General features: G+C 36.8%; 2 protein-coding genes across 2 annotated transcripts; both read left to right on the top strand.

Moving 5' to 3' along the window:
- The first annotated feature begins 7,656 nt into the window (after positions 1-7,656).
- LOC113355178 (bidirectional sugar transporter SWEET17-like) lies at positions 7,657-11,024 on the top strand. Its single transcript, XM_026597969.1, has 6 exons — positions 7,657-7,780; positions 7,908-7,944; positions 8,045-8,255; positions 8,364-8,525; positions 9,080-9,199; positions 10,590-11,024. The coding sequence occupies exons 1-6, from the start codon at positions 7,747-7,749 to the stop codon at positions 10,719-10,721; spliced, it is 696 nt and encodes a 231-aa protein (XP_026453754.1). The 5' UTR covers positions 7,657-7,746; the 3' UTR covers positions 10,722-11,024.
- A 674-nt stretch (positions 11,025-11,698) lies between these two features.
- Positions 11,699-12,883, top strand: LOC113358939 (EP1-like glycoprotein 3). Its single transcript, XM_026602649.1, has one exon. The coding sequence runs from the start codon at positions 11,699-11,701 to the stop codon at positions 12,881-12,883; it is 1,185 nt and encodes a 394-aa protein (XP_026458434.1).
- Positions 12,884-13,237: the final 354 nt, after the last annotated feature.

Below are 13,237 nucleotides of genomic sequence, written 5' to 3'. Positions count from 1 at the left end.
TATAGAATCTGTAGATGTGGAATTTTTTGAGAACTTGAATAGGAATAGTTCCCAAATGCAACCCATAGAAAACCCATTGTTACCTAGTCTAGAATATATAGAGACTAATAACAATGATGAACATTCTGCTCCTAACATAGAAGATATTCTCAAAGTATAGAAGATATCGAACCTAGAAGAAGTAAGAGAGCAAGGAAAGCGAAAAGCTTTGGTCCAGAATGGGTACAATATCTTGTAGAAGGTAGTAAGAATGAAATTCTTAGCATGACTAGATATGTAATGCATGTTGATGATGACCCTAAAACTTATGCTGAGGCAATGAGTTCCAGAGATGCTATTTTCTGGAAAGAGTCTATCAATGATGAAAAGCATTCACTTTTGTCTAATGGTACTTGGATATATTGTGATTTACCTCCTGGCGTAAAGCCTATAGGATGTAAATGTGTATTCAGGAGAAAAATGAATGCAGACGGTTCCATTGATAAGTTCAAAGCCAGACTAGTTGCTAAGGGTTATAAACAACGACATGGAATTGACTATTTTGATACATATGCTCCTGTTGCTCGCATCTCATCTATTCGTTGTTTAATTGCACTTGCCTCTACACAGAAGTTAATTATACATCAAATGGATGTCAAAACCGCCTTTCTAAATGGTGATTTAGAAGAAGAGATATATATGGAACAACCCGAAGGTTTCATATTGCCAGGCCAAGAAAAGAAGGTTTGCAAGTTGGTAAAATCTCTTTATGGCTTGAAGCAATCTCCCATGCAATGGCATGAGAAGTTTGACAAAATAGCTTTTTCACATGGTTTTGTTGTAAATGATGCTGATAAATGTATCTATAGTAAGCATGATAGTTCTGGATGTATGATTCTCTGTTTGTATGTTGATGATATGCTTATTTTTGGATCTGACATATCTCGTGTGGAAGAAACAAAGAAGTTTCTTAACTCTAAATTTGATATGAAGGACTTAGGGGAGGCTAATGTGATCTTGGGAATCAAAATCCTAAGAAAGGGAGATGAGTTGGTTTTAACCCAATCTCATTACATTGAGAAATTTCTCAAGAAGTATGGTCATTTTGATGACAACCAGCCCCTACTCCTTTAGAACCTATTGTAAAGTTAATGAAGAACACTGGGCGTACTCATGCATAACTTGAGTATTCTAGTATTATTGGAAGTCTTATGTATGCTATGCATTGCACAAGACCGGACATAGCTCATGCCGTGGGATTTCTATGTCGTTTCTCAAGTAACCCAGGAGTTGAACACTGGAAAGCAGTTTCAAGAGTTTTGGCTTACTTGAGAGGAACCATTGACTATGTTTGCATTATAACGACTATCTCGCTGTATTAGAAGGATACAGTGATGCTACCTGGAACAATGTAGAATCCAAATCCAAGTCGATTGGTGGATGGATATTTACATTAGGAGGTTCTGCCGTGTCTTGGAGTTCCAAGAAGCATACCTGTATTTCTGACTCAACAATGTTGTCAGAATTGATAGCGTTAACCGATGCATGTAAGGAGGCGGAATGGCTTATAAACTTACTTGTTGAAATCCCATTTCGGAAGAAGCCATGTCCAGCGGTCTTGATTAATTGTGATAATCAAGCAACTATTTATAACGTCTCTAACAAGACTTATAATGGAAAGTCAAGACATGCAAGTCTTAGACATCAAATGGTAAGACAATTACTCAAAAGAGGAGTAGTTGCAGTAAACTATATTGAAACAAGTAAGAACTTGGCAGACCCATTTACAAAAAGTCTACCAAAGGCAGTGGTTTCAATAAAGTGTAATGAAATGGGACTAAGGTCTGTGAATGAAGTTTGATCGCCCATAGAAGAAACCCAACCTATGTTTTGGAAAGGATAAACAAGGTTCAATGTGGTACCAACAAGTTATGGAGGTGATTATGGAGCACTAATACAAAACTTCTCATTTCTAATTAGTGCTGGTTTTCTTCAAGAAAACAGGATGGATGAAAATCCTTAATAAGTCTAACTTTTATCACAAGGTGTCTCCCAAAAATACCTTCGAGACTTACCTATATGAGTATGGAAATCAGGTCGTTTCCTAAGAGAAGAAGACCATTCTCTAAAGAAGACTCATGAATTCTAGGATTTAAGCACATGGCCATTAATGTGCGATCTACAGAACACACTATTCTCATAAATCAATATGTGTTGAAATTCCGGTTTTATCATTAGGGGTACTTGGTTCAAGACTAGTTTCACCACTGAACCTCGATAAGGCTTTGAATTTCTTACACTAAGTGAAGGTTCAAATCCAAAAGATACCTATCATTTATGTATTGGTTTCAACGATGATGCTTATTTCCCAAACTAAGCGTGAACTACGTTGGTTTGATCCCACTCGGGTACGTAGCCAGTCACTTTAGTGATGCAGCCACTCTGATTTAATTTTTTTTTTTTTTACTTTGTGTTTTTCTCATTTTTTGAAAATAGGGGGAGAATGTTGGATATTTTCAACGTTTTCAAGGTTTCCCGCTACGCAGAGTTATACGGTGATCGTTTGTGACGAAACGACACTACCAACATGCATGAATATCACTATAAGTAGCGAAGATGTTCTCCCATTCCAATACATCAAAAAAAAAAACAATCTGTTTTCTTCTTCTCTAAAAAGCATCATCAGAACCTTATACAGTGTGTTTCTTGGTCGGGTCAAGGAAGTACAATCCTTGAATTCGATTACGGTGTTAGGGCTTCATTGAATCCTGAAGGCATAATTCGAGAGACCGTTTGTACTCGCCAAATTTATTGGGAAAGGTCGAATTATTATCTCAAAGAATCAAAAGAGCCTTGAAATCAGGGGTACACCATTTGCTGTTTCCGTTTTCATCCTCTTGTTTAACCCAAAATTTCCAACACGCTTTACATATTTTTTTTCCTTTGACCACGCTCATGATATAGTATCATTTTTCCTTTGACCACGCTCATGATATAGCATCATATCATTTTTATGAACTTAGCTCTTAATATCGGAGATGCTCTTGTGGCCAATCCATTGTTGGATCTAGCTGAAGTTATTAGGCTTATCTTCCACGAATATAAGTTTCCCCCAACGTCAACAAAATGGGACAGACGGCCTGGACTTGGCTCAAGCATACATATATGAGCTGTTGTTTGTCTCCGTGGACTAGCTAGCTAGGCTGTAGGGAACTACAGGTCATCTTAACATATCGTTTTTATAATCTGAGGATCAACTTATATTGATGCGGCTGTATAAGTACGAATTCTTATATCTGAAGACATTTTGAATAAGCACGATTAAGAATATATTAGAATGTAGTACTAATCTCAACATTAATGATCATCTAATTAAGTACATATCAAAGTCAAATAGAATTCCAATTTCAATTAATAAGTTGCTAGGCATTAGGTAGACACTAAAAAATAAGAGGAAAAAAAAAGAGAGAGAAAGACAACCTAATCAAAGGTGTCAATTGGAGTTTTCAGCTGGCACCCACGAAATGCAATAGTATATGCAAATTACTTCCCACCCAAAGAAAATAGACCAGGCTTTACACCAAAATACTGTCACTAACTTGATTCACATTTTTTTCCTTCTTTTCTTGAAATTTTAGATTTTTATTTGCATTTTAAAGGTACATAGACCTCTTAGAATCCCGCATTTCTAACTACCCTCAAAAACCGTCTTGTAAAAGTAAGGTTGTCTAAACATTATAAGTTTCACAATATGGATAATGCAGGTGATGTGAGACTATTTTTAGCAACCCGTCAAACTTAAGAGGATCGAATTTGAGTATGGGATTAACAATGAATATGACTCATGCGGATTATATTGAACGTGGTACGCGGAATATAGCACACTGATTGCGTCAAGTCAACTGTTGCACGCGGAATGTGTCCCATGTAGCATTACGGGCACTGAACCCTTAAATAAAAATAAAGTCCACATAATACCCAAACCTAACTCCGATGCCATCTTAGAAACCCATAGGTCTAACTGCCATCGAAAACCGACTTGAAAAAGTGGGGTAGCTTAAGGCTTATAAGTTTCTCAATATGGATGATCTCGGTGATATGTGACTGTTCGTAACACCCTCCCTCGAACTCGAGAGAAGTTGATTTTGAATATGGGACAAACATTTACTCAAAAGGATCAACACTAAACATGGCATGCGTAATGTAGCGCACACACGGGTTGCGGCATGACAACACCATCTTAGAAACTCATAGGTCTGACTACCCTTAAAAACCGGTTTGCAAGGGTGGGGTTGCCTGAGGCTTATAAGTTTCACATTACAGATGATTTAGGTGATGTGAGATAATTTCTAATGTCCCCTTCAAACTCGAGAGGGGTCGAGTTTGAATACGATATTAACATTGGTTCTAAAACACTAAACACGGAATACATGCGATTAACACTAATTTCTGAAACACATAGGAATACACATATGCTTAACACTAAATTCCAACACACTGATCTCTGAAACACGGGGTTCACACACCATCCAAGCTTAGATGATCTAGGTGGTGTGGGATAACTTCTCACGGCACCCCCGAACTCGAGAGGGGTCGAGTTTGAATACAAGATTCACATTGATTCTAAAACACCGAACCCAGATTACATGCACAAAATTCTGAAACACAGAAGGATACACATGTGCTCAACACTGAGTTCGAATCGCTGATCTATGAAACACAGAGTTCACACATCATCCAATCTTAGCTCTGACACTATCTTAGAAACTCATGGGTCTAACTACCCTTGAAACCCAACTTGCAAGAATAGAGTTGTCTTGAACTTATAAGTTTCACAATATGAATGATGCAGATGATGTGAGACCATTTCTAACAAGGTCTAGTGGGGTTATTGTGTACGCTGATATATAGTCCACAGAAAGTACACTGCACATGTTGGGTAGATTTGAAAAGAAAAATATTATACTACGTTTAAGGGTGTTGGAGCTCAACTTGTGGCGAGACTCCTCCATCCAACCTCTTATAATGTTTTGTTCTTACCGTTTGTCATAAGAAATTGATTTTCAAAATATATAAGTCAGATCAAAAATGTATTACAACTGGATAGACACACGAATTACCATTAAAATGTCAATAAAATCCAATAAAATTGCAGAAAATGACAAAAAAAGGTCAAAATTTGCTATCATAATTTACCTCATTTTAGTTATCCCACTAAAGTGAACTCTACCTTACTGCCTAAACAGTTCAATCTGATCGTAGAATGGAATGGTTGTTTGTGAGGCAACAAAAGTCAGTTTCAACAAGAATGGTTAGTTTAACTTTTGAAATATGTAATGAGACCCCCTCTAATAATACAAACAGCAGTCTACTCGGTCTCTAATTAATTGTACCAATTTGGCCCATGTAATTGTCTTTTTAAGCATATAGATATAGGGGTCATTTACCTTTTGGCAGCAGGTATTATGTTTTGTTATTCTTACTTGTGAAAAGAGGATTTCTTCAGCCATGTGATTCACGATATGTGGCGGCAATTGTCAAGGAAATGACGTTGGAAGCCTAGTTAGCAATTCGGGATACGGGTAGTAATTCGGGACGGCATACCTATTGGAATTATAGGGATTCAGATAAGTCGGATTCGGTCAAAAATCCGGTCAACGGTTCGTTGTTCGGACAGTAGTTCGGAACGGCATACGTACGTGTATATTCGTTTTATAAATGTGAGTTCGGCACTTAAAATTCGGCTTACATATATAATAAATTGATAAGTATTATGACCTTATTACGAGACTAATTTTATTTGTATATTATTTATAAGATGGAAAAAACATTTTAGCGTGATTATTTATCAAGAAGTAAACAGTTTAATCGCATAAATGTATTATAAAACGAGTTTATAGAGTTTTAACAAAAATTAACACATAAAACATTGGTTAAACAACTACCGATAGAAAATTTTAACTGCATAATTGTATTTAAATATAAAATATATGCAAAATCAAACAAAAACCAATCAACAAAACTCTGGTCAGAGAGTTACCCGTGGGAATCCTAGTTCGGAAATATCATTCAGATTCGGTCAGTTCGGATACGTTCGCAAATCATTCGTGAGGACCATACAATCCGGGAACTAGATTCGGAGTTAAAATAGTTCGAAAATATAATTCGGATTCTGTCCGTTCGGATAGATTGAGAATTACTAGCTAGGGTTGGAAGCACTGCTAATTCTTCAAGTAATAAACAATAGGCACGTTTTCCTGACATTGTTTGTTTAGGGCAATTTCGGTAGAGAATAGGATTCCTTCAAACAAAAACATTTACGTAACCAAAAAAGTGTTCTGACTTGAAGGAACAGGTGATGCACGATCAGACCTTGTCAATTATATATCCAGGGTGTCATTATTATTATATAGGAGGGTAGGAATTGATTGATTTCCCATTTGAAAGGAACCCTGTACAAAAAAAAAACTTAAATTCGTGGGTCAAGAATCAAGATCAACCCGAATACCTGTCTTCTCGGGTCCTCGAGTACATGTTTTAGCTTTGAAAGGATTCATCATCGGATCACAGAATAATTAAGTGGTATACGTGACTGAATCAATTTTTATGCAGCAATGCTATTAGGTCCGGCCGTCTTACAATTTCGGAGTGTCCTAAACGAACTTAAATTTTGAGGCTTTTTTATGTGATATTCAGTCAAAAATAATGGCAAAATTTTAGTTTGGGAGATAAAATCCATATACTATTAAAAGTGATAATTTTCACTTAGCTCGGGACCGAAGGCTGTTGATTTTTTTTTACAGTTTTTTGGGTTGTAAGGTTTCCATTTGGCACAAAATATCCCAAAATTGGCAACTAACGGAGACTTAGTGATGCTTATAGTTGTTACAAAACAATTTGTAACAATTATAATCGTCACAAGCTTCTGTTATGTAAATAAATGTAACAAAATCATTTAGTGACACTTATGGCTGTTAGAAATTGCCTTATAAGCAAAAAAGAATTTTGGGCCCAACAATTTGGGGGCCAGGCGATTAAGACGGCTCTGCTAATAGGGGTACTAGATTACTGGGGAGCTCGGTAATCTGGTACCCCTCATACATTGATTCTGATACATTCATCTCTTTGTCTTCCCATCACCAGACCGGACTATCTCGAGTATGATTTTGTGCAGGTGACATTCAACTACCTTCACTTTCATGGCTCTCTGAAAAACTACTCATGCATATTTTAGCAAAAGCGGCAAAACTCCTCAAAAACGTCCTTGTTTGTTGTTTGTTCTTTGTTCATAGTAAATACAATATTTTTTTCTTTTTGCTCTTTCTTACCTGCAATCTTGGCTCCATCTGGTCCATTTATAATATCCGCACAAGGATCACTCTTAATTTCATTTTATAGACCACCACAAATGTCCACTCGAAAACGTTTTGTCCGTCACCAAGCAAGGTTTTCCCTTCACTCTGCTGGGTCCTCTAGGCTCTAGCTACTTAATATTTACCCACCATGTTTTCTAGTACTTCAACTTTCAACTACTTTCACATCACAAAATGCATGAAGCATGCCTTGCCACATATATGGGTCGGATCGATCTCCAGAAATTAATCTTTGGTTCCCTCTGTCACAACCTACTCTCTTTTTTTTAAATTATTAAAGGACCTACATACCCTACTTCTCTCTGTATATATAGATAGATAAACACCTATACAAGTACATATCAGACGTTAATCCATTACTGTTCTATTATCAATTCTTCTTTCCAAACAATTAATGGATAACCTAAGTTTATTTGTTGGAGTTGTAGGTGCGTGAAACTATCCATATTCATAACTCCATAATAATTAGTTATTTCTTGTAAACTTCTGTTGTTTATAATTTTTGCAAGGTTCTGACTTTTCATTATCTTTCGATTTTCTGATCTTAATTTGCAGGCAACTTCATTTCTGTTTTGGTCTTTCTGTCACCCATGTAAACTCCTAACTAACTACTCAGTAATTCATTCATACTCTTCTCAATTGCTTGTGCAAATAATCTAATCATTTTGAGCATTGCATGGTGTAATTTTCAGAGATACTTTCTATCGAATAGTGAGGAATAGATCGACGGAAGAATTCGAAAGTCTTCCTTACATTTGCACCCTGTTGAATGCCTTGCTATGGACTTACTATGGAGTTACAAAACCGGGTGCTTATCTCGTCGCCACCGTGAATGGTTTTGGAGTTGTCGTTGAAACCATCTATATCATACTGTTTCTCACATATGCATCACGGAGAGTGAAGGTAACTGTTCTATTCAACACGTTTCATCATTAAGACCACTGCATAGATGTGTTATTGAGTAATTAACGATGTTGATTAAGTATATTTTGCATGGATTACCATTTTCAGTGCAAAACGGCACAATTGGTGGTGGGTTTGGATATAATTGTGTTTGCAGCTGCGGTGTTGATCACCCATTTCGCACTGGACGGAGATGTAAGGATCAATGCAATAGGATTCTTGGGTGCAGGATTAAATATCGTTATGTATGGTTCACCTTTAGCAGCAATGGTGAGATAGTTAAATCTTATTAGCTAGTTTGTCACCTAAGTTTTTCACTTGATGTTCAAAGTTTTGTTTCCATCTATTGAACTTCTTATGTGATGTTCAGGTGCGCTAACTGAGCACCTAGAAAAGGTTTAATCAACTTGTTATTTTCTAATTATATATTTCGTTATTAGTGGTTAATCATTTCAATTGTTTATTACTCACTTTAATTTTTATAGGACAGTGAAAATTATTATTTTTCTAGTCACCTTTTAGTAGTATATTTAACCTATTCTTTTTCTTTCACGAAATATTAATTTGATACCGAATATCTTTGGAATTAACGTGCAAATTTGGCCTAAGATTTTAGCATCCGCCGTTTTAATTCTCCAAAGGTCGTAGCATTAGTATGGTTCTTATAAATTAAGACTTAATTAGTACATAATTATGCAATGTCAATGCCTATCAACAATCTTATGTACATACACGCATCAAGATAATCACATTGATTGGAACAATTATACAAATTAAATAATTAGTGATGCTAATTGGAGTGTTGATATGTGGTTGTGAAACAGAGAACTGTGGTGACGACTAAAAGCGTGGAATATATGCCCTTCTTACTCTCGTTCTTCCTCTTCTTGAATGGTGGAGTTTGGTGCTTCTATGCGATTCTTGTGAAAGATCCTTTTCTTGGGGTAAGTTATTTCTCTCTATCAACTTAATTTGAGGTTCTATAATATTTCATCAGCTTTGCGTTTGATTTGTATTACAAAAGAGCAATTCTTTTAAAGGAGTGTTTTAACCAAGGCTTCAAACAGGGGTACCAAATTGTTTGTTTGCGGGTGTACCAAAATACACATAAGATAAAAGCACCCACTGCCTATGGTTGGTACATCCCCAAATAATTTGATACCCCTATTAATAATTTTGTGTTTTAACACACTACTTCATGAAAACAAAAGAGAATTAAGTAAAATAGAGGTCAGACACCATCTTGTCTTTTTTTCAAAAAGCCTTTTCATAATCTAAAGTACATTCAAATAAGAAGAAAAAAACATCTAAACAATCACAAATAGGTATTTAGAAGTTCCAGGCAATCAGTTGTCTTGATTAGGCATAACTCTGGGGTTAGCCTAGTTGGAAAGGAGCCTGACTCTCAAGCAGGAGGTCAGCGGATCGAATCTCCACTCAAGAGTTTGGAGAACTCATGAAGGATTGGCTTTTTCTCTCTTGAATTCCCCTCCGACTGAAAGAGGGTTTAAAAGAGTTGAAGGTAACAGGGTGATAAATGTTCCACTTATGTTTTGATGAATTCCTCTAAAATCCTAGAGTTGTTACATGGATTACTAAATTCTAAATGAACTTATAGTACTAAGCAAAAACAATTCTTCAATTGTATGTAATTTGGTGATGGCAAAAACAGTTCTTCGATCGTATGGAATTTGGTGACCATTGTAGAGTTGGTAACCCGTTGTAGCAATCCTGTTAAACCTATATATGTAGTATGTATGCCTAGAACGTGAAAAGTATTCATTTTTTTTTTTTGCTGAGAAACACACCATTACATTAACTGAAAAGACAATCACAAATTTCAACTAAGGATTCTTCTCTCAACATGCTGTCCAAGAAATGAGAAAAAGTATCCCAAACATTTTTTAAACTAAATTTTCTAGCCTGACATGCAAGTCGGTCCGCAAATTTATTCTTGAGACGCTTAACATAATACAACCTTATAACTAAATCAACTAGAGAAGTACTCATCTCAAGTGAGTGTTTTCTTTAATGTTTTTTTTAAAGGAAGTTTCTCAATTCCCACTCCTTCTGGCCCGACCCGGAATTTAAAATGTTAGTTATGGCCCCTTCAAAATCTATGCTTGTCCGTTCACTTGGATCTTAGTTGGCTTCCTCTAATAATGCAGAAGTAATAAACTTCTAGTTTTGTCCCACTCGACTTTTATGTTTTTAGGACCAACTAGAGTTTAATAGTTGTGTACTGAATTTAATTTCATATCTGGCTGTCATTTTGGTTGGCTTTCATATTTATTGCCGTTTTGGTCTAATCTGTGAGCCTACAAATAAAAACAGGTACCAAATGGGATCGGATTCTTCCTCGGAATAGTTCAGTTGGCTCTTTATGCACGTTACAGAAATTCTACCAAGTCATCATCATCCATCGAGCCCCTACTTATTTCGCCGCCATTGCCAGCTACCTTCTGATGATCATCCTATACAGCACAGGCTCAGGCCAACTACATCAAGTACGCAAACCATACAGTTAGGATATACACACACGCACGCACAAGAAACAACAGCAACTCATTGACATATAGAGTTGCATATATGTCAAATTTAACGCCATTAATTCATCCCTTCTTGTCCCTTTAACAATAGCTAATCATTCCCTGCCTTGATTTTTTTTTGATTTTTTTCTGCCAGTGTGTAGTTTTGTATTGAATGTGCACAATGATTGTAATTTGATCTGTTATCATTATTTATCTAGCATTTTTGAGATTTTCCCCATTTGATGCCTAGAAATCTTGCCGGTGGGCACCAGTGTTAAGCACTGCAACGTACATTAATGTCGAGCCCGTCCACAAACATAAAGAGCTTGCATCAGGGCCAGCCAGCCATGTCTTCTTGTTGATCTTATGACTTATCTAAAAAAAGACCAGCCAGCCCTGAGGCAAAGTTGACCAAGATCAATTTTGAGGCGCTGAAAAAGACATCAGATTAATTAAAAAAACAAAATTGCAGCTAATTAGTAAAATACTTGCTGGTTGTATGGAGAATCAATGGCACTAAAACAGTTCAAATTAATGCAGTTAAGTTTAAGGCTCACTTTGTGGCGCTGTGTGTGGCTTTACTATGAGATAATCATTAGATTATTCTTATTTCGCTGTAACTCAACTTCTTGTTCAGTTAATGCGCAAAAAAATCTTGATTGAAACTAAGATTCTTGAGATTGAGAATTCAGAAGCAAGAAAGTCAAGTCAATAGAGTACAGTTAGTTATTAGCCAAGAAATAGTATATTGCAAGCTTGTTAATGCTTATCTATAAGATTCGTTAAATTTACTCCATCGAGACAGACAGTCATTTCCTTGCATTTGATCCCCAGGAATCTATAAATAAAAACACTCAGTACAATCAGCATTTCACATACACATCACCCATATCCTTACTGATCACAAACATCATGGCTCCTCCAGTTCTTCAATATCTCCTTCTGTTACTCATTGCCCTATGTTCTACTGTTTTAGTTCATTCTATAGTTCCAGAAGACAAAACTTTCCAGTTCATTAACCAAGGTGAATTTACTTATGGTGAATGGTTTTACGCGGCGGATTACCGTCGTGTTGACCCTGGACCTTATTCATACCCATTCAGTCTATATTTCTATAGTACTATTAAGGATGCTAATAAACTTGTTCTTGGCATAAGTGGTGGTGAGACTGGAAGAGACTCAATATTTTGGGTTTGGAGTGCTAATCCAACCGACCCTGTTGGTGAAAATTCTACTCTCACCTTTGGAAGTGATGGTAATTTAGTCCTTGCAGATTTCGATGGCCGTATAGCATGGCAGACTAATACAGCCAACAAAGGTGTTACTGGTATGTCCATGCAACCAAATGGGAATTTAGTACTTCATGATAAAGACGGAAAGTTCGTTTGGCAGAGTTTTTATTATCCTAGTGATGGCCTTTTAGTAGGCCAATCACTTATGCACAGCCGCAGTAAGAAACTCGTTAATGGTCCTTACAGTTTAGTTATTGGCAAAAAGGGATTCATAATGTATCAAAACAGATCAGGTACACTTGTTCGGTATGCAGGTTGGGAAGCAAGCGGTCTTCGTAATGTAAAGTATGATTCGGTTCAACAAGATGATGCTACTACTGCTACTTATTTTTTAACTCTGGGTTTTGCAAATAAACAACACGCAGAAAACACTACCTCGACACCTTCCCAACCACCATTTATTGATATGACTACCAGAGATGGCCGCTTCCCCCCTCCTTCACCAGAATCAGAGGCTCCCGCCCCAGCACCGGCAGAGATGGCACTTCCACAGCTACGACCACTACAGCGAAGAGTCATACTTGCGAAAGTGTATTTTGGTGACCTTACGAAAAATACAATGAATGTGAGAGCCAACATTAATCTCTCATTTCTTAGGTTGGAACCAGATGGAAACCTGAAAGTTCATAACTTCTATACGTGGCCTAATGGTTTTGCATACTGGGATGATAGTTATGCATTTTTCGGAGATACTGTGGAGCAATGTGCATTAGAATCAAAATGTGGTGTATCTGGGTCTTGTAATGTGGGGATGTGTAGCGCTTGCCCTCCTAACGGTTCGGTAGGTTGTATGGTCAATACTTAAAAGACAATATAGGCTGGTTATATAAGGCCTTCTGGTTTCCATTATGGAATCCAGAATCTGACTATCCTGGTTAAATAAGGGCTGTTTCCATTATGGAGATTAAGAGTTCAAGTATATGTTCTGTAATTTTAATCGGTTTTGTTTGTGTGATAAATTAATATGTTTGTACGAGCATTATGTCTTCTCCAGCTTACTGCTATTTTATTTTTAGGTTGGTTAACTATTCTGTTTATGAACCGAGCTCTCCCCTCTCCTCTCTCCCTTCCTTCGTTCCCCCTCTAGCCGGCAAAAACTAGCCATTATCTCTTGTCTTCTTCTCTCAACGGCTAGTTCCAACGGTCATTTCTTACCGGA

The sequence above is a fragment of the Papaver somniferum genome, chromosome 3 (genome assembly GCF_003573695.1).
Source record: "Papaver somniferum cultivar HN1 chromosome 3, ASM357369v1, whole genome shotgun sequence".
NCBI classification, from domain to species: Eukaryota; Viridiplantae; Streptophyta; class Magnoliopsida; order Ranunculales; family Papaveraceae; genus Papaver; species Papaver somniferum.
The sequence above is the reverse complement of the archived record's forward strand: the minus strand, read 5'-3'. Positions and strand labels throughout refer to the sequence as shown.

Excerpts from the sequence above, each read along its gene's own strand:
- LOC113355178 (XM_026597969.1), top strand. The coding sequence starts at position 7,747 with ATGGATAACCTAAGTTTATTTGTTGGAGTTGTAG. Across the intron at positions 8,256-8,363 it reads ATGCATCACGGAGAGTGAAG|TGCAAAACGGCACAATTGGT; the intron begins GTAACTGTTCTA and ends TACCATTTTCAG. Across the intron at positions 9,200-10,589 it reads TGAAAGATCCTTTTCTTGGG|GTACCAAATGGGATCGGATT; the intron begins GTAAGTTATTTC and ends AAATAAAAACAG.
- LOC113358939 (XM_026602649.1), top strand. The coding sequence starts at position 11,699 with ATGGCTCCTCCAGTTCTTCAATATCTCCTTCTGTTACTCATTGCCCTA.